Source organism: Typopeltis vanoorti, chromosome 7, assembly GCF_054136105.1.
Source record: "Typopeltis vanoorti isolate ZY-2024b chromosome 7, IOZ_Tvanoo_1.0, whole genome shotgun sequence".
NCBI lineage: Eukaryota > Metazoa > Arthropoda > Arachnida > Uropygi > Thelyphonidae > Typopeltis > Typopeltis vanoorti.
In genome coordinates this window covers 36885205-36910499 of record NC_143555.1, presented here as the reverse complement: position 1 = coordinate 36910499, position 25295 = coordinate 36885205, and the positions used below count along the sequence as shown (strand labels likewise).

Below are 25295 nucleotides of genomic sequence, written 5' to 3'. Positions count from 1 at the left end.
ATATAAGTTAAATGAAGGTCATCCTGTATTATTACAGAAAAACCATATAAAAACCACAATTGCTTTGTCAGAAAATTCAAAATTTCAAAAATTTTAGTGTATTGCATAGATACATATACATGTATCTATGCAATACACTAAAAATTAAGGTATCATCTTATGCCAAGTTTGGTCATCATTTATCGACAATCTTGCACACACAGACCTTGGATACAATGCACACAATATTTTGAAATGTGGAGCATTCAAGCTAAGTACATACACCATCATGCATCCATTGTTAAATCATTTTTCAGCGAGTGATTTGATTCCTCTTAACTAACACAGTAAAAGAGTCAACATTTAACTTGTATCTAAAAAAAATCTCCCAAAGATGTGTACAAATGGCAGAAGTATAGCACTAATGTTTTGTTTAAAAAAATATATATCAGAATTCTCAAGAACAAATCTCAACTTTTAATGATTACTTGTGTATAGCTTGGACTAAATTATGTGGCATTTTATTAAATATATAAACACTCTTGTATACATCTGCAAAATATATAAAATAACAATAAAAATCATATGTCAACAAAAATGAACACGTTTTTCAACATCATGCAGTAAAATATCACTAAGATCTATACCATATAACTCGTAATTAGTTTTAACATTTGAACTGGGTACAGAAATTCCAAAGGATTATAATCAAGTCATGTACATTCCATAATCTCACAAAGCAGATGAAAAAAATAAACGCTAAGAGTAAAAACTCAACAGCTGGTCTCGGTTCTCTTCATGCATATATTCACTGTTTTTTAGCAAAAAGAGTCAACTGAATTCCTTGATAAATCTGTTCTAAGCAAGCCAGACATGGAAGAGTATTCTGAAAGATTTAATTTTTTTAAATGAAGGTCATTATGAAAATTTCTAATACAAAAACAGTTTATATACTGTTGCAATAAATAATAGGACATTCCTGTTTTACAATTGTGTCATCACACCTAGCTAATACTACTACATAAGACAAATAGGTATACCAGATGATAACGTGAGTTTCTGTGGTTTAGTAGTTGTTTGGGAAGTTTTTGGTATTGAGACCACATTATGCTGTAAATAAAGAGTTTAATAAAAATAAGCAATTTAAATCCGACAAGTTTCATAAGTCATAAGACTTACATGAGGGGTACACAAAAACGTTTTACACAAAGAAATACTATAAACAATTAACTACACATATTAGATGTTATAACTTCACAACTGTTACATACAAATGAGAAACCCAAATAAATTTATTACTGTATGTGTGCTGGAACACTGCTGGTTGTTGCTATAACGTTCTGTGGCAGTTGATGAAAGCAGACCTCACTTGGAGTAAGATTAAGCCTTGATTTTTATTGCATTGTGTAGGGATCCTAAGCATTTGTGAGACTCCTTTAAACTTAGGATCCCTACACAATGCAATAAAAATCACAGCTTAATCTTACACCGAGTACAGTCTGATTGCATCAAAAATTTAACTGCCATGGACCTATGATATGACACGCGTGATGCCACAGAACGTGATAGTAACTAGTGTTCCAACACACATATAGAAATGAATTTACCATTTTTATTCTGGTTTCTCATTTTTATGTAACAGCTGCGAAGCTATCATCAAATTCCTACCTTCGTCAAGGGGTGTACAGGATGATAGTACTACATTAAAAATTTACATCACCACTAACTTCCAATCTACAATTTTCTTCCAAATCAGTCTGTTACCTGTCAAGACAACAACATTATCAGATCTTATATATCTATCTTCTAGGGACTTTTTACCATATCAACCCACCTATATCTTGGTCTTCCTCTGGGTCTTTTTCCTGACAACCTGGCAGAGAACACTTGCTTTGCTAATCGTTCCTCTCCCACCCTGTTTAAATGACCATAAACCTGAGATTAGCTCTTTTAATGCATTCCTGGATGGTGACAATGTCAAGTTCTTTCCAAATATCCTCCTTTCTAATATGATACTGCCATAGATGCCATCTGTTCAGAATTCTCATATCTGCGGTCTCTAGTCTTTGGTCAAGTGTTTTACTTTTGAACCAGCTCTCAGATCCATAAGTTAAAACTGGTTTGAACACTATCTTGTATACAACTAATTTAGTGTTTTGACTAATTTCTCTCTTATTCCATATAAATTTATTCAGTTGAATAAATTTATATGGAATAAGAGTCCACATAAAGCAAAAAGCTGAGATTAACATCTCCAATTTTGATATCAAGTTTAATACCACTTTCCTTCATAATGCGATCCATATAGATAATGAATAACAGAGGGAATAATGTACATTGTAGTCTGACACCAGATTTAACATTTAACCATCCTCCTGTACTTCAATTCTAACTGCTGACTTACAACTCAAATAAAGACTAAGTATTGCTTGATATAATGTCCCATTGACACCATATAACTGTAGCGTTTTGAATAGCTTCTCTCTTGGCACCCTGTCATATGCCTTTTCCAGATATATACAAAACTTAAAGCTGGCCTGAATTCAACTTATTCTTCATGTTTTTCTTCCACAATCCTTCTCAAATGTTTCTCAAGTATACTTTCATAAATCTTGGAAAGGAACAGTCAGTAGAGAAATACCTGTGTAATTCTCAGATTCAGTTTTATTTCCTTTTTTATTTATGGGTGCTATCAGAGTTCTACTCCAAACATCTGGAATTCGTCCCTCTCTCCAGGCCTTCTAAACTATTCAGTGCGGCCACTGCAAGACTTTTATACCTCCATACGTGAGCATTTCTGGTCTAATATCATCTATTGCTGCCTTTCCGTGTTTCAGGCCTTGGATGGCTTTTTGTACTTCAAGTATGGATATATATATTCCTGACTGCATCCCTGCTCGGTGCTTTTTACCACTGTCCTATCACTGCTTGTTTCATTTAGCAATTTTTCAAAGTAATTACTCCATGCTTCTAGGATGTCTTTTTCTCCAGTTTTCAAGTCATCTTCATCATCTCTAATTCCTTTTACAAAACTCTTTCTTCCATTTCTGAGCTTCAATAAATTCCAGAATATCTTGCCGCCACCTTGATATTTATTTTCTACGTTCTTACCAAAGTTTTCCCATGACTATTGTTTAGCTGTCTTACATTTGTCTCTGTATTCTCTAAGAGCAGAATCTGACTTATTTACCATGAACTTTTGATATGCTTTCTTCTTTTCCTTCAACTGCCTTTTTATCTTCCTCTGTCCACCATGGAGTTCTGATGTTTCTATCCTTGCAGACAACCTCATCATATGCCTCTCTGGTTGAATCAATCTGTTTACTTCAGGGCTTGTCACTGTATCTCCAAGGTATAGTTCCTGTTCTCAAACTCTTTCATTTTTTCGTGAATAATGTTTGTGTATTTTAGTCTATGGTTCACGGCTGAGAGCTGCTCAACTTTTATTCACTTTAAAATTTTCTTACATGTTCTTCTTTTCAATATGAAATTCAATTTTATTCTGCTCAAGACTAAATGGTGATCACTTCCAATTTCAAATCCTCTGTACACGCTGGTGTCCTGCACCAGGGAGTAAACATCACTATCAACAATAACATAATTCCTTGTCTCTTCTCTCCATGTGAATTTGTGCACATTTTTATGTTGGAACATGGTGTTAGTAATAACCAGTTCATGTCCTGAGCAGAAATCCATCAGGTATTTGCCATTATTATTAGCTTTGCTCTTTTCTTCAAATTTTCCCAAAATATTTTTGTATGTCTGACAATCATTTCCTACTCTGCTATTTAGATTTCCAACAAGGACCAACTTTTCCTTTTTCATTGTGTCAGTTGCTTTCTCTAAAACACCTAAATATTCCTCCACTTCTACCTTAGTAGAACCTTCTGTGGGACCATAGGCACAAATAAGTCTCATTGTCCAGTTCCCCATTCTGATATTTGTCGACATCACTCTACTTATGACTGCCTGCCATTCAAGATTAGCCTCATATTTAGTATTGAATACTATGGCTACTCCTTTTCCTTGATTGTCATTACCTGAATATAACATTTTGTATTTATTGCTTAAAAAAAATCTCGCCAGTTTTTGTCTTTTTTTTTTTTGTTTTAGTCACCCCTATTATGTCTTCAGCTAGCTCCATACCGATCTTGAACCTGGCGTTGTTTAGTTGGGGGAGGTGTTTTAGGATTTGTTCAGTAGCTGAGTTTTCGCTGTTTGCTCTGGTTCCTGAGCAAAAACAATGGGGGCCTTGTTTAAATCGGCCGATGCCCCAGCTGGCATGAAATCCTGTCATGTTGTATACCATCATTTTATATTTTGGTTTAAGCCAAAAGAATACAATTTGGTTGGCTAAATCCCAAATTGCCAGCCCTTCCTCGTTAGCTTAGTATTCAGGTTGATACCTAACAGAGTGCACAATGAGAAGGTGAGGATTGGACATTAGGTCAGAAGCCCTGGTCGGTTTTCCACATTCCTTTAAAGGCTATGTGGAGGTCTCCTCTCAGTTAACATAGCATCTAATATGTGTAATTAATTGTTTATAGTCTTTTGTTGTGTACCAGTACCCCCTGATGATGCAAGTCTTACGACTTTTGAAAGTTTGGTTTCATGGGTTTTAATTGCTTACTTTTATTAAACTCTTTATTTACATCATAGTGTGGTCTCCATACCAAAAACTTCCCACAAAATAGGTGTACCACTGGAGTTAACTATACATTTCTATACTGTCACTGACAAATGGAGAAGAAGAACTGGACATGAGATGTAGGCAACATCTTCTGATAAATTTGAAGACTGGTTGGTTGGTTTATTGGTGCAAGGGCAGCAAAGGTTGTAGCAGTACACAAGGTAATATTAAATAGAGATAAATTAGTAAATAGGTATGCACAAAAATTAAGCAATGCAGTATTTACATACAAATAAAGTTTATAATCAAATGTGTTTGTATAAATTAATTCTTTGTAACATATTAAAAATATCATGCAATTTGTCTTAGTCTGATAATGTATGATAGTTAACTCGAATAGCAAAAAATGTCGCACTTAAGACAGAGCCTCAGTGAGACCCTGTTCTTGATGATAATCCCACTCTGACTTGGGAGGTTTGCCTCAACAGAAAGTTTTTATTAAATACAGGAAGGTGTCCTCTGACACCTAGGTTATAGAAGTCTTTTAATATGTCATATATCCAGGCTGTTCCATAAGCTTTTTCCATGTCAAAAAACACTGAAACCAGATGTTCCTGCTTCAGGAATGCATCTCTTATACAAGTTTCTAAATGGACCCTAATGGTCCAAAATTGAACAATGTCTATGAAAGCCACATTGCATATTGGAGAGAAGATAGTTTTCATACCAGAGAAGTCTGGCAATAACCATTTTCTTCAATATCTTAAAAGGACAGCTGGTCAGAGCATAGGTCAATAATTATTTGCTTGCATTGGATCCTTTCCTGGTTTTGGGTAGTAATGACAACTGACTTATGCTAAGAATCTGGAAATACTTTCTCTGCAAGGTATTCTGCTGTATAGAAGAGAAGATAATGGAAGATGTGTTATCATTTCATAATGGATGTCATCAGGCCCTACTGCATTAGGGTTAGAAGCAAAAAAAAAAAAAACGTTATTTTTAGTTCCTCCTTAACAAACGGCTGATTATATGGCTAAAGCCCATTGGTAGAAAAATTTAGCCATTGTCTCTCTTGTTGCTATTCAGGAGGATATGAAACTGTGTTAAGATTCTGGCAAAATTTTCTTCCAAAGTGTCTACAACAGCTTTGGGATCAGCAACAATACAGAACACACACCATTTGTCTACCTTAGACAATCAGCAATAACAGATGTGTTATTGCTGATCCCAAAGATATTGTAGACATTATAAAGTTTGTGGGATATACACAGGGATCAGAGTATAAGCTTTCAAAAATGTTGGGTATGACACATATTCCAATCTCCTTGCCATAACAAATCAAGTATTAAACACTGGAATAATACCTCAACAATGGAAACAAGGCTTTATTGTCCCTATACCCAAAAAAGAGCAGTCTTAATAGAATGGAAAACTACAGAGGTCTTACTTTGCTGTCAACTACAGTGAAAATCTACAACTGGATGATATTCAATAGAATAGAACCTTACTTAACACCACTTTTAAGAAAAAACCAAGCTGGATTTCTAAAAAAAAAAAAAAAGATGTACAATAGAACGTATATGCTGCATCAGAAGAATCATAGAAGATTTATGAGATAAAAACTTACTACTCATTTTAACCTTTACAGACTTCAAAAAAGCCTTTGACTCCATTAATAGAGAAGCCATGTTTAAAATACTCAGCTTCTTTGGTCTACCCTCAAAAATCATACAAGCAATCTTAGCATAAAGATTACAATACTACAGTAATCTTTAAAAAAGACACATCTGAATATTTTTCCGGTGACAAAGAGTCATGCAAGGTGATGTACTAGCACCTTATTTGTCTTGTCTTAGTATGCTTGGACTAAATCTGCCAGACCATCAACACAGAGGATCTTGGTTTTAACATTAGAACATCCACTCACACCATGCAAATAACCAATCTTGGCTTTGCTGACGACATTGTACTTATTGGTACAGAGCCAACAAATGCGCAAAAACATCTCAGTCTACTAGAGGCACAGGCTAAACTTATTGGTCTGCAGATCAACATCCAAAAGTCCAAAGTATTCTCAACAGGTTATGAAAACTTTATACTTCATATCAACAATAAACCTTTAGAAAGAGTAAAGAACTTTCAGTATCCTGGATCATACATCAGAAAACATAAACAACTGGCTCTAGTCTTCCATAACAAACTCCATCCTATCTGGAAATCATCATTAAAGACAAAATTAAGACTATACCATGCAACCAGTAGAGCTATCTTCTTGTATGGTTCTCAAACCTGGACAATAAGCACCAAAAAAACTACAGATCTAATTAACTCCTTTGGAACTACATGTCTCAAACCGATCCTTTGGATACACGTGGATGGACCGTGACACTAACTCTGCTGTGCTAAATCTGGCTAAGCAAGAACCGCTTGTCAATATAGTCAAAAAACTACAACTTAGATGGTCTGGACATCAACTCAGACATACTGAAGTCTCACCCGTTTTGGAATCACTCATCCTGTACAAACCAGAAGATGGCAATCACCATAGAGGAAGACCATGCCAACAAATCTGGCAATACATCTGTGAAAGCATCAATAGGCTGAATTGTAAAACTCCATCTGAAATCTACCAGTTAGCTCAAGATAGAGACTTGGAAGACCATAATTTGCAATCTTTAATTTTTAATGTAAATCTCTTTTCCCTTTTCACATTGTATCATTTTGTATCAGCATTTTGTAAGATGGGAAAAAGTATTCCCAGTCAGCCTGATCCATGTAGGAGAACATAGTTTATGCAAATAACAGGAAAATGATTACTTCCTTAGATGTCTTCTACATGAGCAGTGGAAAAATGCAGAAGAGCAGACTGTACAGTCAATTGCAGAATATGAGTGGGTAGGCATATAGAAGAAGATATTGAGTAAAGAAAGAGGTCATTATTGTCCAGGATTCCTTCAATGATATGCCTCATCCATTTGTGTTGGCACTACCCCACAGAGTTGTGCCCATTAAAATCCCATAAGGAGTATGGGTTCAGGCAGTTGCAAGATAAAGCTGTCTAGATTGATTTCATTTAACTCAGCACCCAGTGGCAAATAAATTGAGCATGCTGTAATAAGAAATCTCATGGATCAGAGAATCGCTACTGGTTCCAGAGGAACAGTATTAAGCTGGATATACATATCTCATATGTATAATAAAAACTTCCAACATCTTTCATCCAGAGATTTTTATTAATAAGATCTAGCACCTTTTGGCTATTTGTATATGATATATATATATATACGACGTCTACATTTCTTCAACCTTGGTATCTCTCTCTCTCTCTCTCCCCCCCCCATCTGGCTCTCACTGATGAGACCTCAATAAAGGTCAAAACTAGTCTGAGTAGTGGCCCTTCGCATTATGCATAGCATTATACATGTATGAAAGGATGTGTGCTTTGCATTATGGGATACATACTAAGGCAAGTGATGTGAAGTCATTAGCCTCTATATAAAAGTACCTCAGACGCAAATATATTTCACATGCAAAACAGTGTTTTGCTTCTTTGGGTAAAGGATTAAAACCAAGTATATAATTTCTTGGTATCTTTAATGTATAATAAAATCAAGGCAAAAAAATTTCAACAGTGCTGGAAAAAAAAATCTTCAAGGAGATCTGTGAACAATGACACCATGCCTAAACTGGCTAAAATATCTGCTGGATTGATTTGGATGTCAGTCAATCCTTCTACAAAATGTACAAAGTTTTTTTATGAAGGAGTTTGAATAGCATGGATAAATAGTTAGAGAGAACATATATCAGAGAGCTTATGCAATCTACTGTACTATTGGATAAAGAGGAATGCCAGCTTTATGTATTTTTGGTATACCATATAATTTATGAGAGTAGCAACAGGATGTTATGATTGAAGATCCTCTAAGAAACCAACTGTGCATGCAATAAGTTCATTAGTCTAAATATTTAGATCAAGTAGGATCACAGTCTGACAGGACAGAAGATATTTTAACATCACAGTCAATACCATTTAAGGTAACTGTAGCATTCCCCTATCTGCTATGTAGAAAACTATGTCTAAATTATTACACAATTTTTTAGAGCTTCCTTTTCCAATACAGTAATACTGCTTCTTAAGAGACTAGCTTGCAATAAAGAAAATGCAGTACATAGTCAATATTTAAAGCCTCTTCTTGAGATAAATATCTGGTGAATCTTTTTTACACTAGTCATGAAGTCCACTTTATTAATGAAGAAAGGAGTAACTAAATCCAAAACCTTTATTTAAAATCAAAGTTTCTTGATTTTTTTTTGTACAATAATGTCCAAAAGCTAAAGATGAACTATATTTTTACCTGTAAATGAAAAAATTTTCATGATTACAGCCAAACATGGACATAAATTAATTGCCAGTACTAATAAATTATGTTACACAAAAAATTTGTTATAAATTTTGTAAAAATTAAATTGCAATATGTTTTTGGCAAAAGTTACAAATTTCCTAAGGACATAGTTAAGGAATTCATGTACGATCTTACAGAAAACTATGCAGAGGGACATTTCAGTATGGAGTATGTCCATCCTAAACTGCAATGCAGCTCTCACAACATTGTACTGAGATTAGTACCATGCATCATATGAAGTGATTCAGGAGTTTTTGAAGCAAACTGGTCCACTCCTTCTCCAAAGCAAGGATAAGGCCTTGTTTGTTTGTTTTCTGGAGGGGAATTTCAAGCAACAATGTGTTTCCCTATTGCATTCAAAACGAGTTCTGGGGATCTTGCCAGCCACTCGATTCGATTGATATCCTCAGTCTCCAAAAGTATCTCCACTACTCATGTACGATGTAGTGGCATTGTCATCCATAAAAATGAATTCTTTACCTAGAACATCACAAAACAATCAAACATGACATTGATTGTTTAGTGGTGCATAATGCCCCCCCCCCCCCCCAACATGAGGGAAGGCATTATGTGCTTGAATGGAGCCGACTTGCTGTGGTGTGTCGATTATGTTTTGCTGTTAGAACAAAAAATTTGTCTTCATGTACCATGGTAGAGCAAGGGTAACCTCTTAAACATCTGTAGCACAGATGTTTGAAATCCTGCCCAAACTGTTGAATCCAGGCTCTGGATTCTAATTCTGTGGCCTTTTTTCAAGCTTTCCAATAATTCTTCCTGACATGAAATCATCTAGATGATGTCTTTGAGACATTAAAAGACATCCAAGTTTGCACATTTATTCCTTCACAAAAAAGAGCATCCTTCAAACACAATTTGCTTAGCGCAGCCTTTTGCCTTTTATCCTGTTGAGTGCTACCATGTGATTCGAAAATTTGAATGTGTACATACTTTCTACTTGAAATTGTCAGTTATACAGACTGCCACAAGCTGATTCATCTGAATTTGCTGTTGTAATCTTCTGAAATAGGGTTTATACTTGGGTATGTATCTGCTAGTACACTTATCTTTCTGATGAAGCTGTTAGTAGTGAAACGCACACAATTTATTCACAATATAAGCAACAGCAGAAGGAGAGACAACAGTTTATTCAGTGAACTTGCTAATATTTCACTGGTTTTCTAACCGGCATCATCAAAGCACAAATTACAAGTGTGGTAGACACAGCATTCAATTAGAATGTTATGGAAACAAATTAAATTGCAACTGAAAAAAAGTCCTAACAAGGTACCTTCTAGGAACTGGATAACAACAAAGTGAATTCAGAGAAGTTCATATTTAGTCTTAGAATGATTCTTCTCCAGATCCTTGGCAAATTTAATACAGTCACAACTTTGTTGAGGTTAGTGCTTCATAGCTAATGCTACTTCTAAAAACAGTTTCTCAGACTTGTAGCAACTTCTGTGAAGCACAGTTGTTTTCCATTCAATCCTGTATGAAGGAATATCCACAATATGATCTGTCAGTGCTGACTTGCTGTAGAGATGATCACAGATATAGCTTTTGTGTTCTTTGAAGTGGATGTTACAGATCTACTAGCATGTCCAGGGAACTACTTTATACACTCCAGGATATGCAAGATGATGAAGATGATCCTCAAGACAGATGAAAGTAACATGGAATCGCCAGCCTGGTTGGCCGAGTGGTCAGAGTATACACTCTCCAGCCAAAAGGCTGCAGGTTTGAATCCCGCCGTGGGCATGGATGTTTGTGATTGTCAATGAAAATACTAGTGGTGGTGATGGGCGGTAGATGGCATTGGTATAGATGATGATGGTATGTTGTAGTTGGTGGATTGAGTGGTGGAGATGGAGAGTTGTAGAGCAGTACCCTTCCTCGATGAGTCCTTGGACTCCCTGGAGGTGTCACATAATAATAATAATTATTATATTTGTAGAAACCTCTAGCTATTTTTTTAGATGTATCTTGAACATAAAAAATAGGAATAGTTTTGTTGTGATCTCATGTGTTGGTTGTAGGAGGGATGGTAATTGCATATAATATTTTGTTTATTTTTATGGAGAGTTGTAGCTAAAAACATGTTGCAAAGGTACCCAAGTACAGTTCTGAGAGCTACGTCATCAGAACAAACATTGCTGGGTCTGTGTGTAAGTGATTTGAGGATGCCATACTACTGGAATGAGGGGTGGCATGATTACATGGAGCGCTAACTGAGGAATTGGATAAGTACCAGATTGACATAATAGGAGTGAGTGAAACAAAAAAGAGCAAAACCGGCGAGATCTTTCTGAGCAATAAATACAAAATGTTATATTCAGGAAATGACAATCAAGGAAAAGAAGGAGTAGCCATAGTATTCAACACTAGATATAAGGCTAGCAGCAGTCTCAAGTGGAGTGATGTGGGCAAATATGAGAATGGGGAACTGGACAAGGAGACTTATTTGTACCTATGGTCCTACAGAAGGTTCTACTAAGGTAGAAGTGTAGGAATTTTTTGAGACTTCAGAGAAAGCAACTGACACAATGAAAAGCTGGTCCTTGTTAGGGATCTAAATAGCAGAGTAGGAAATGATTGTCAAACATATAAAATATTTTGGCAAAATTTTGAGAAAAGAGCAAAGCTAATAATAATGGCAAATACCTGTTGGAGTTCTGTTCAGGACATGGACTGGTTATTACTAACACAATGTTTGACTATGTTATTGCCGATAGTGATGTTTTCTTCTGGTGTAGGACACCAGAGTATACAGAGGATTTGAAACTGGAAGTGACCATTTAGTCTTGAGCAGAATAAAATTGAATTTCATATTGAAAAGATGAACATGTAAGAAAATTTTAAAGTGAATATACGTTGAGCAGCTCTCAGCTGTGAACTATAGACTAAAATACACAAACATTATTCAAGAAAAATAAAAGAGTTTGAGAAAAGGAACCAAACTTTGGAGATTCAGGTGGCAAGCCTTGAAGCTTGCCACCGATTGATTCAGCCAGAGAACCACGTGGTGAGGTTGTCTGTAAGGATAGAAAAATTAGAACTCCATTGTGGACACAAGTTAAAGAGTCAGTGAAAGAAAAGAACAAAGCATATCAAAAGTTCCTGGCAAATAAGTCTGCTTGTGCATTGAGAGAATACAGAGACAAATGTAAGAAAGCTAAACACTGTGTAAAACTAGCTAAACAAGTCATGGGAGGACTTTGGTAAGAACATAGAAAATAAATATGCAGAAGGTGGCAAGATATTCTGGAGGTTGTTGAAGAACAGAAATGGAGGAAAGAGTGCTGTAAAAGGAATGAGATAGTGATAATGAATAACAGAGGAGTGATGACAGCACAGTGGTAAAAAACACTGATCAGACATGCAGTCAGGAAAACATATCCATACTCGAAGTAGGAAAAGCCATCAAAAGCCTGAAATGTGGAAAGGCAACAGGAGTAGATGATATTCGACCAGAAATGCTCAAGTATGGAGGTAAAAAAGTCTTACAGTGGCTGGCACTGCATAGTTCAGAAGGCCTGGACAGAGGGACGAATTCCAGATGATTGGAGTAGAGCTCTCATACTACCCATATATAAAAAAAGGGAAATAAAATTGAATGCAAGAATTACAGAGGAATTTCATTACTGAGTATTCCTGGTAGATATATGCAAGTATACTTGAGAAACGGCTGAGAAGGATTGTGGAAGAGAAGCTTGGTGAAGAACAAGCTGGATTCAAGCCAAATAGAGGCTGTCAGGATCTGATATTCACTTTACGACAGATAGTTGAGAAATCATGGAAATATAACAAAGATCTCTATTTAAGTTTTGTAGATCTGAAAAAATCATATGACAAGGTGCCAAGAGAGAGAAGCTAATCGAAACTCTACAGTTATATGGTGTCGATGGAGCATTATATCAAGCAATACTTAGTCTTTATTTGAGTCGTAAGTCAGCAGTTAGAATTGAAGGAAGTACAGGAAGGTGGTTTAATGTTAAATCTGATGTCAGACAAGACAAGGATGTACATTATCTCCTCTGTTATTCATTATCTATATGGATCACATTATGAAGGAAAGTGGTATTAAACCTGATATCAAAATTGGAGATGTTAATCTCAGCTTTTTGCTTTATGTGGACGATGTTATACTTCTAAATAAATCCGCTACAAGTCTACAAAATTCCCTGACTAAATTGAATAACTGTTGTAATAGATATGGTATGAAGGTCAGCAATAACAAAACAAATACAATGAAAATAGGCATTAGCATGGAAAATATCAACTGAATCTTGAATGGAGATCCTATAGAACAAGTAAAACATTTCAGCTACTTAGACATAATTTTTAGTGAAGATAGTAAATTAAATATGGAAATAGACAACAGAATCAACAAAGCTGGTATGAAATCAACTGAATAAATTTATATGGAATAAGAGAGAAATTAGTCGGAACACTAAATTAGCTGTATACAAGATGGTGTTCAAACCAGTCTTAACTTATGGATCTAAGAGCTGGGTCAAAAGTAAAAACACTTCATCAAAGACTAGATAGATACTGCAGATACGAGAGTCCTGAGAAAGATTAGGTGCATGAACAGATGGCATCTATGGCAATATCATATTAAAAACGAGGATATTAGGGAAAAACTTGTCATTATCAACATCCAGGAATGCATTAGCAAAACAAGTATTCTTTGCCAGGCAGATTTTCAGGAAAAAGATCCAGAGGAAGACCAAGATATAGGTGGATTGATACAGTAAAAAGTGCTTTAGAAGATAGAAATATAAGATCTGATAATGTTGGAGTCTTGGCAGGTAACAGACTGATTTGGAGGAAAACTTTAGGTAGGAAGTTAGTAATGGTATAATTTTTCGTGTAGTACTATCATATCCTGTACACCACTTGAGGGTATATATCAAGAATTTGATGATGATATCCTGTTTAACATGGTAAGATTTCAACTTCTTGGTAATTTCTTTTAGCTTAACTTTATAACTGATACTCTTATTTTGCAATATGGTAAGATCTCATTCTATAATCTGATATGTAGAGTAGTTTAAAAAGTGCACTAATTTTTCTGTTATAATCCATTTGGTCCATAAAACAGTGGCATGAACTTTGTCAGCTTTGGTTATAACAATTTCTTTGTTTTTGTTTATATTTTTAAGGTTATATATATATATATTTTTTATTTTATTATTATTATAATTTTTTAATGTCCAGTGTTGCTTGTGGGAGGTTCAGATTTTGTCAGAATTCTGGCCATGTCTAAACATTGGCTAACAACGTTTAGACATTATGTCCCCAGCAAATTACAACTGCGGTAGACTCGGTTTTAATGTGTGCTTATCAAAGCAAAAATTAATCAGCATTATCAAGTGCTGATTAGAAAGCAAGCAAAATATTAACAAGGTCAATAAATTATTATCTCTTCTTCTGGTATTGTTTATATAGTGAAGCATAATTATAAATAACACCAATGCCTAAGCATTTTCTATATGTATTTTTTTTTGTTGTTGTTATTATAATAAATCTACAAGTCCTACAAATGTAATTTCTGATAATCTGATTGCTCTTTGTTAAACAGCTTACTATGAATTTAAGCTGGTATTGTTTATATAGTGAAGCATAATTATAAATAACACCAATGCCTAAGCATTTTCTATATGTATTTTTTTTTGTTGTTGTTATTATAATAAATCTACAAGTCCTACAAATGTAATTTCTGATAATCTGATTGCTCTTTGTTAAACAGCTTACTATGAATTTAAGCTTTTGGAGCACCACACTAACAGCAAAGAAGTGTTCCATAGCAAACCTTTCTGTGGAGAATAATCTGTAATTAAGAGGACAGGTGTCTAGAGCTGAAAAACATTTTTGGATGAGAAATGCAATGTTTTATTCCAGGAGAAACTATGTTATTTGAGTACTAATTTCTCAATTCGAGAATGGTAAGATCACCATTCACGGAAATGGTTTCAGTTATTCTTGATATCTTGTTTGTTTACACATTGCAGCATAATGTCATCTGCAAACCTACAGATAAAGGTTTACAATAAAAACACTGACAGAGTAAGAAGACAAGACAAATTTAGTGCAAATGGTGGAAAATTGAGGATAACCACTATCTCTCCTCAATAAGCTCCAGTAGATATGACTTAGAATCATTACAAATAATAATAAAAGAAAAGAATTCAAATTAAAGTAATAATGGGAGGGTGAAAAAGAGACCAGGCGAAAATAAAAATCAAGTTAAAGTGATGTCGTTTCAGGTAATCATATTTGGTACAAAACAAGCTGCAATCCTATAATTTCTTTCTGCATTCCTTCATTTCCAGTGCGGTTCACTGCCGCCAAATTTTAAACACTGTTCTACCTTATATTTGTCACCTGTCATTAGATATCATGAAGTCTTGTATCACCATGCCATTGCCTATATCTGTTTTTACCTTTCTTCTTTCTTGCAATAAACTGATTCTCAAAAGCTCCCTTTCACCTTGCATAACCCAATGATTATCATCTGTAAAGAGATCATGGTAATTTTATCATCAATAATATATTCACAAGTGCAAATGTGCTAAATTAACTTGCCTTTTGTTTGCTGAGTGGATATCATTTCCACTTTCCAACCAATATGTTGTAAGTTTGCATCTAACCACGATGTAAATGAGCATGATGTCTGTCCAAGCATTTAAATGGTAGTTGATTTTCATAACACATACATGACTACTATCCAGCTTACTAAAGGCATGGAAAAAAAAAAGGGGGGGGGTTGGATTACTTAACCTCAGACTGCCTATCACACCACAGTTAATTCTCACCATAACCTTGTAGAGATCAAAGAAATAGTTCGTGCTAGTAAATTTTCTTCAGAATAATGTACCAATGCAAGACTTTCTTGAATAGTTTGTGATGAGAATCAATTGTAATGTGGTATAAATTCCATCCTTTTGTGAATATGATTATCATCAAAATAAAAATGCATAATGCAAAAAAAAACTGGATGATATTAAAAGAGTAATGTAATCATTTGGTACAATAAATACCTGAAAAAGTGGAATTATGGCTTTAACTGGCTCACTGGTATCTTGAAGTAAAATAACCAAATAATAAAGTACCCTACACTAAGAAATAAAATTCATTAAATTAGAAAACTTAACTATATTTCAGATAAATTTACAATCATAATAAACAAAAACAGTAATTTGCCATTCATTTGACCTTCAACAAAACTTTTATCCTCCAAATTTTCCTGTGAGACATAATGCTCTTGTCCAATCATACTGGATTTCATTACTTTTTTTAATATATGCAGAAGTGTACTAAACTGCAATATAATAACATGAAATGAGACATGAAATATAATAACCAAGAACCAGTAATAGAAAAAATTAAAAAATATGAACATAAATGGATGGAACACATTCAAAGAATGAAAACAGAAAGATTACCAAAACAAGCCTTAAAGTACAAGCCATTAGGAAAAAGAAAACCAGGATGTCCTCTTAAACGATTCAACGATGAGTTCTAAGGCTGGAACAGGCCATGCTAGGCCTTGATACGCATGATGATGATGAGTAATTTTAACAGAAAAAAAACAACTTCATTCTTCCAGTTACTGATTTATAGTTCAAACACTCACATTTGCTTGTAGTTGATAATATTGATTTTGATACATCCCTCGTGATCTAAGAAAATCCATCTTTGTCACTATCCCTAAAATTCCAAGAACTTTTGAATGTTTAGAATATAGACTAAGTTTAACAAGCCATGTTACGAAATTATTACTGAGAATAATCCTAGAAAGAAAAAGGCACTTGGTCAGTAGAAATAGAAGACACTCAATCAGGTTTTCAAAAGTACGAGAAAGCATCTTCAATAAACATTATGCAAAAGAAACCTCGATAACCAGAAAAAGCATATATCTTTGTTTTATTGATTACACCAAAGCATTTGATTCAATAGATCACAAGAAATTAATACATATTCTACAGAATAATGGGCTAAAAGGAAAAGATCCATGTATAATTACAAATATATATATTGGAATCAAAGTGCATGCTTATATATTTGGGACAAATGTTTCCAGAAGGAGAAAATTCCCTTAAAGAAATAAAAAGAATAGAGATAGCAAGAAAAGTCTATATTGATATCTCTGGATGTTAGAACATCCAGAGACATTAACATAGACACAAGAAAAAGATTAATAAAGTGCTATATCTGGTCAAGCTTTCTCTACAATAGTGAAACTTGGACTCTAAATAAAGAAGCAGAGAAAAAATTAGAAGCTTTTGAAATGTGGACCATCAGAAGAATGTTGAAAATATCACAGACAGAGAAAATGAAAATGAAGATGTTTTAAAGAAAGCAAAAATGAAAAGAATATTAATGAAAATCATTAAAGAACAAAAACTTAGATACTTTGGGCATCTAACTAGGCAATGCATCTAAGCATTCAGAAATTAATATTAAAAGGAAAACGGGAAGGAAAAAGAGGAGGTAGACTCCGGAGAACGTGGTTTGAAGACATTAAGGACTGGACTCGCTTGAATTACCATAAAGGTTTCCTTCTAGCAGATGACACTTGAAGTGCAAACACTCTCATTTGCTTGTAGTTGAACATGAAATATCAATGTTATACAGACTTTTTCAAGTAAAAGCAAAGAATTTGAACATTTTGCATACATGCTTATTTTTTTTCATTCTGTATTACATTACAAGAAGAAATTCCACAGTGCAAACTTAGGCCTTGGTTAAGCATTTTGGCTAATTGTTGTTCTTTTACTGAAATTAATGAAATCATTTAGAATGCATAAATTGAAGTGTCAATCCACACCACGTATTTTTATTATTTGCATAGTACAGAACTAAAAGAAATACCGATTTCTTGAGCAAAATTCCATTGCCTATTGGCATAAAGTTGTGCAAATTCATCTTTACAATTTAAATATTTTTAAATAGTATAGAGCTTAAGGTCATCATAATGCTAATTACAGATATAGACCATACTGGTCTGTTCCAGTCTCATTATCCATCTAATATCCTTTTTTGAGGTCTACCATTGTCTTAGTATTCCATAATGCAAAGCACATCTCCTTGCGGACATGTACAATGCTATGCATTATCGGAAGGGTCACTACCCAGACTGGTTTTGACCTTTATTGAGGTCTCTTCAGTGCAAGCCAGACCCAGAAATGATACCAAGGTTGAAGCAATGCAGAAGTCATATTTACCTATAGCAGTTGCCAAAATTTGTCACATCTTATTATTAAATTACTCTGGATTAGAGAAAGATGTTGGAAGTTTTTTTCCCACTTGGTTAGACTATAAATTATATATTTAGTTTGATCAATGTTATATTTGTGTTATATATCCAAGTGTAAGCAAACAAAGTTTGCACCTGAAGTATCTTCAGGACTGGGGCAACTCGTGGTAAAGGTGGACAAAGCTTCACATCACTTGCTTTAGTATCCCATTATGCAATCACATCTCCTTGTGGACATGTATAATGCTATGCATTATGGGAGAGGTCACTACCCAGACCGATTTCGACCTTTATATTAAAGTCTCTTCGGTGGGAGCCAGATCCAGAGGTGATACCAAAGTTGAAGCATTTCAGAAGTTAAACCCTTCCCATAATGCATAGCATTATACATGTCCACAAGGAGATGTGCTTTACATTATGGGACACTAAGGCAAGTGATGTGAAGTTTGTCCACCTTTACCATGAGTTGCCCAAGTCCTGAAGGTACTTCAGATGCAAACTTTGTTTGCTTACACTTGGATAAAGGATTAAACTAAATATGTAATTTATTTTCTATAAATAGTTTTAAACTAAAAGCTGCATCCATTGTAGAGCATCCTTTTCTAAATCCACTTTGACATTCTAATAATATTTTTTCACTATATATTTTCAATTTTTCATTAAATATTCTACTAGATACTTTGTAGCATGTATTCAATAAACTATTACCTCAGTAATTAGCAGGTTTTGTTTTATCTCCCTTTTTAAATATAGGTATTACTATAGTTGTATTCAATTCAATTGGTATTTGTCTATTTGTATATATTTTATTTAAAAATCTCGATGAAATTTTTTTCTAGTAAATTTATACAGTTTTACTTATACAGTTTATACAGTTTGACTTAAGTAAAATAAATTTATAAATTTATTTTACTTAAGTTGTCCTTTAATTCTTTCATCAAATTCCATTTTATATCATTTAAAGCATTTTGTAAGTTTTTGGTGTAATTTTTTTCTTTGATGATAGTATTATCTGTCCAGAGATCTGTAAAATAATCCAAGAATTTTTTAAAATCTATTTCACAATTTACATGGTTAGTCGGAAAAGTTCTCGGCCTCAACCATAGATGGTAACACTATCGGCACGATTTTTTTTTTTTTTCTAAGTTGGTACATCTGTCATAAGCATCCATGTGAAATTGCAAGTCATTCTATCAAGTACTTTGTTTTACACAGCTGTCAGAAGGAAAAGTGTTGTCTGTATCCCTTGAAATGGATAAAATTGAGTATCGTGCAGTTATAAAATTCTCTGTAAAAGAAGGTTTAATGCCAAAAGAAATTCATTCGAAGTTCATAAAAGTTTATGGGCACTCTTCTCCTTCATTTTTGACAATTAATGGGCTGCAGAGTTTAAACATGGCCATATCAGCCTTGAATATGATCCATGTGAAGGATCCAAAAAGTATAACAATACCAGAAATCATTGATCAAGTGCATGATATGGTATTTGATGATCGGCGAGTCAGAGTGCATGAAATTGCTGAGGCTATAGGCATTTCAAAAGAACATGTAGGATATATTTTGCATGAAGAATTGCAAATGAAAAAGCTTTGTGCAAGATGGGTGCCACGCTTGCTCACAGCAGATCAAAAACACACTTGCAAGAAAATCTCTGAACAGTGCTTAGATCATTTTAACAAGAATAAAACTGATATTGTGCTTTATATTACTATGGATGAGAATTGGATTCACCATTAAACACCAGAATCCAAACAGTAGTCAAAACAGTGGACAGAAGCCAGTTGTTCAGTGCCAAAGAAGATAAAAGTTGGTTCCATCAGCAGGAAAGGTCATGGCATCAGTGTTTTGGGATACTAAAGGCATTTTGTTTATTAATTATCTTGAAAAGAGTAAAACAATAACTGAGGAATATTATTCCGATCTTTTAACCAGACTAGACAAAAAAAATTCATGAGAAAAGACCCGGTTTGCAGAAGAAAAAAGCATCTTTCATCAGAACAATGCACCTACCCACAAAGGTGTTTAGGCAATGGGAAAATTAAGGGATCTGCACTATGAATTGTTGGGATATCCACCCTATTCCCAAATTTGGCTCCCTCTGACTTCTATCTCTTCCCAAAACTAAAACTCTTCCTCACTGGGCAGCGTTTTTCTTCGAATCAAGAGGTGATTGCAGCTGTAGTGGGGTATTTTGCAGATCTTACTAAGAACCATTACAGGGATGGGATAATGACACTGGAGCATTGCTGGAATAAATGTATTAGTCTTAAGGGAGATTATATTGAAAAATAAAATAATTTTGAAATTATAAATTCGTTTTTCCATTGTTAGGCCGAGAACTTTTCGGACCACCCTCGTATATTTGTGGTTTCTTTTATAACTGTATTCATATGTTTTAATATTTTATAAACATTGCGGGTTATTTTGTATATGTCATTTTCTAGATATGATACAAATTTCCGCAGCTTACTCTATATCTTTTTCTGGTTTCTCTTTTGGTTATTGATCGTCTTTTTTATATTCAATTTCATCTTCCTGCTTTTTTGCTACTTAATCAGCTTTTTATTTTCAATTATTGTTTTTATTTCATTGTCTCATATATGTAATTTTTTATTTTTATGATTTTTTTGTGTTCCGAGACTTTCATATGCTGCTGATGTAAGAATTTCTTTTATATTATTCCATTCTTTCTCAATGTCTTCATTTTCTTGTATTATGGAACTTAAGGTATATATATATTTATTCTTAACTATCACTAATTCATTTTTTTTTCTCTGCTACTTTTTTCCTATCTGTACATTGTGTTTTATATGCTTTTGTAACATTTTTCCTATTATGTCCATATTAGTAATTTTCCATCATATTTTTCAAAGTATATTATATTACTTCTTAACCCCTCCTCCCCCCCCAAAAAAAAAAAACCAGTTTTCTGAATAGTGTATACAGTGCAAATCTGATCAAGTGGGAAATTATGCAGTTGTGCAGCCTCATGATCATTAGCATTCATGATTAGCAGGAAGAAATAAGATATCTTTTAATTCTGAAGCTGTAGAAGACTTCATAAAATCTTTGTATAGATAAGATTACAGTATCTGCTGAATACGTTATAATTCAGCAGATACCAATTGATTTGTGCTTTGTCAGTGCTACTGGCTCTCATAAATACAATTGCATAAAGCCATCTTAGTTGAGCACTTGCAGAAATAGTATCTTCTCTCATTGACAAGACCACAAAAATGCTTGTAGAAGTTACTCCAGGAATGATTCAGAAGGCATGGACAGAGGGCAAATTCCAGGTAATTGGAGTAGAGTTCATAGTTCCCAATCTATAAAAAGGGAATAAACTGAACATGAGAATTACAGAGGAATTTCTCTATTTAGTGTCCCAGGTAAGATTTATGTAAGCATACTTGAAAAGAGACTAAGAAAAATTGTTGAAGAGAAACTTGGAGAACTAGCTGGGTTTAGGCCACAGAGGTTTTCAGGATTAGATTTTCACTTTACAACAAATAGTTGAGAAATCATGGGAATATAACAGGGATTTGTATTCGAGTTTTGGATCTGAAAAAAAGCATAAGGCAAAGTGCCCAGAGAAAAGCTTTTCAAAATACAGTCGAACTTTGTTGTAACAACCATCAAAATAACAATATCATGGCTGTAATGAGCAAAAAGCCATAATTATTTTAATTTACACATATTTGCCTCGCTTTTATAATGAGCATACTACATGGATATACCATAAATTTTAATAACTGCAAACATTCTTAATTGCTTGGGTAGTTCTTGGAATACCCAATTCTTAGAATAGACAAAAATGAAAGGAGTGAAATTACCTTTTATGACTACCTGCATTGGATTACAGGCCAATTTATAGCCTAATCCCGTCCTTGGAAACCATTCCAACCTCTCCAGTGTCTAGCTTCCATCCCTCCTCCCTCACCTTACCCAAACACTGCCACAACTGCAACATCAGTTAAAAATGAACCCTTCCATTGGAAACATGTCTACTAAAGTCTCTCAATTTGCAAAAAAAAAAGTCCAATTATTTGTGTTAGAATGTGGTCTGAAAATGTTGATGTGTATAAAAAGTTTATCTTTGTCCTCTTCAACAGTATCAACATTGCAAGAGAATAAAGATGTTTACATATCAGCACTGGAGAACAAAATAGGCAAAAAAATTAAAAAGTGCGAGCTTGCAAACACTGATGAAGCACTGCTTCAATGGTTCACTACATGAAGAAGTGCTGCATCCTTAATAGACTATCCGATCTTGAAGGCTCAAGTGGATAAATTTGCTTTACAATTTGTTTGCAATGATTTTAAATGTATGGTTTATATGATCAGATTCATACAAATAATATCTAGGGTATGCAACTATATTATTTTTGTCACTCTAATACTTTTTTTAATCTAATTTTTTTTTATTGAGTTATTGAGAATTTAAAAAAAATAAATAAGAGGAAGATTTAACTTATCACTGATATAGTGAGTAATGGTTATAACGAGGAACTTTTATCAGTCCCCAGTCTCTTATAGCCAAATTTGTCTGTACTTCAATTATATGACATACAGAGTAATACACAGACTATATTTAGTTCTTAGTCAGCAGTTAGAATTGAAGGAAATATAGGGAGATGGTTTGATGTAAAATGAAGTATAAGACAACGGAGCACACTATCTCCACTCTTAATCATCTATATGGATCACATTATGAAAAAAAAGTTGCATTAATTAAACCTGATATCAGAATTGGAGATATCAAACTTAGCAATCTACTTTATGTAGATGATGATGTACTCCTAACACATTCTGTGCAAGTCTTCAGGATTCTCTAACTAAACTGAATAAGAGCTGTAAGAAATTTGGCATGAAAATCAGCAACAGAAAGACCAAAACTATGAAAATAAGCAGGAACATAGAAAACTTCAGTTATATTCTGAATGGAGAGCCTATAGAACAAGTAAAATATTTCAATTATTTAGTCACAGTTTTTAGTGAAAATGGCAGGTTAAATCTGGAAATAGGCAACAGAATAAGCAAAGATAAGCAACGCTAGTATGGTGGTTAGCCAGCTGAATAAATTTATATAGAATAAGAGAGAAATCAGCCAAAACTAAACTAGTGGTATACAAGACAGTATTCAAACCAGTTTTAAGTTATGGATCTGAGCGTTGGATTAGAAATAAAGCTTGATAAAAGACTACAGCCCACAGATATGAAACTTCTGAGAAAAATTAGGAGAGTGAACAGGTAGCATCAATGGTAGAATCACATTAAAAATGAAGATATTAGCATGGAACTTGATGATGCTAGCATTCAAGAATGTATGAGCAGAGCTAATATATGGCCATTTAAACAAAATAGGAGGAAAGGCTAGCAAAACCGGTGTCTGATGTGAAGATAGCAGGAAAGAGACACCCAGAGGAAGACCAAGATCTAGGTGAACTGATTGAACCAGAAGTGTCCTAGAAGACCAAAATATTAGATATGACAATAACTAGTGCTGACAAGTAATAGACTAAATAAGTAAGTAAGACTAAGTGTAGGAAAATTATTGATCAAGATCATGTAGTACTATTACAGTAGCCTCAACCCCCCCTTCCACCTTGAGGGTACATATCAGGAAATTGCTGGTCGACATCCTCTTGAGCTGTAACCACATCCAAGTCCTCCTCCAACAGCTTCCTCCTTCTCTTCTTTGAGCGCCCGCACTTCCTCCTCCCCTGCGCATCATCTGCATGACCTTGATATTTGCCCTCCCTCCTTATTGCATGACCAAACCATCTCACAACCTTGCCTCCTGTATCTTCGATCCTAAGTTTTAACTTTCACCCTTCCCCTCACAGTCATTTCTCAGATGATCCTTTCTGGTCACACCACACATCCACCTAAGCATTCTCATCTCCACTACTTCCATCCTGCTGATGCTATTTTTCCTCAGTGCCATAGTTTCCATAGCATACGTCACTTATCTCACTACTGTCCTATAGATTTTGACTTTTAGATTGATCAGCATCCTCTTATCACATAGCACTCCAGCTCTCTCTCTCTCTCTCTCTCTCTCTCTCCAGTTCCTCCATCCTGCATCCTGCTTCCTTCTCAGGCTCTCCATCCTCTTCCACTGTTGAACCTAAGTATCTAAAGTCCTAACCTTTCTGATGATATTTCCTTCCAGCCCTGGCTGCCATCCACTTTGCAACACATATACTCTGTCTTACTTCTGCTCAGTCTCATGCCTCTCTCTCTTCCAGTACTTTCCTCCACCTTGACATCAGCAAGATGTCATCCGCATACAACAATGCCCAAGGCACGTCTTCTCTCATCTCCTCCCACGTCACCACCTCCATCACAATGTTTCTTAACAAATTATATTTCAAAATACAGTGGTATCTCACTAACCCGAACCTCTTTTCTGAACCCTCCAGTAATCTGAACAGCAGTTTGAAAGAGAAAAAAGTTTTACTTATTACGTATTATTATTTTTATTTAATAATTATTATTTTAACTATTATTATTTATTTTATTATTATTACAGTACAGTATTTTTTTCATACTGTTGATTGTATGGTTATACTGTAGGTCTATTTTGATTTATTGTGTGTTCACATTTGCTTGGGAAGCCATCGAACCTGAAGCAATTCGAGCATCATGGAAAAAACTGTGGCTTTTTGAATTTACCAAGATAACTATGGTGATACACAAAAAGAGGAAATTCAAAATGTGCATAATTTGGTTAAAAATATAAATCCAGCTGTTGAAATTGCACAAACAGATGTTACGAAATGGATTACAGGTAGAACCGAAAGTGAATTCGAAATCAAATCAGATGCTGAAATTATAAATATATCACTACAGAATGAATTAGAAGATGATGATGATGATAAAGAACTCAAGGAAAAAAAAGTAAAGCATGAAGAGGCAGTTGACAGTTTTAATGTGTGTATAGAATGGGCTAAGCAGAATGATACTCCATTCCACAAAATTTTATTGCTAATGCAGCTCCGAGAAGAAGCATTCAAAA

At 34.4% G+C, this 25295-nt stretch overlaps 1 protein-coding gene across 3 annotated transcripts in view; it reads right to left on the bottom strand.

Moving 5' to 3' along the window:
* Window positions 1-476: 476 nt before the first annotated feature.
* The window catches only part of PIG-H (Phosphatidylinositol glycan anchor biosynthesis class H), a 65097-nt gene continuing 40278 nt past the window's right edge, over window positions 477-25295 (bottom strand). Inside the window, exons 4-5 of one of the 3 annotated variants that reach the window (XM_090395795.1) lie at window positions 16056-16133; window positions 477-865 (exon numbers count right to left, since the gene is read on the bottom strand). In XM_090395795.1, coding sequence (XP_090251921.1) covers window positions 788-865; window positions 16056-16133 — 156 coding nt within the window. In that variant the 3' untranslated portion in view covers window positions 477-787. The remainder of the gene's footprint in view (window positions 866-16055; window positions 16134-25295) is intronic. The other 2 variants (XM_090395797.1, XM_090395796.1) reach the window with 2 other exon arrangements.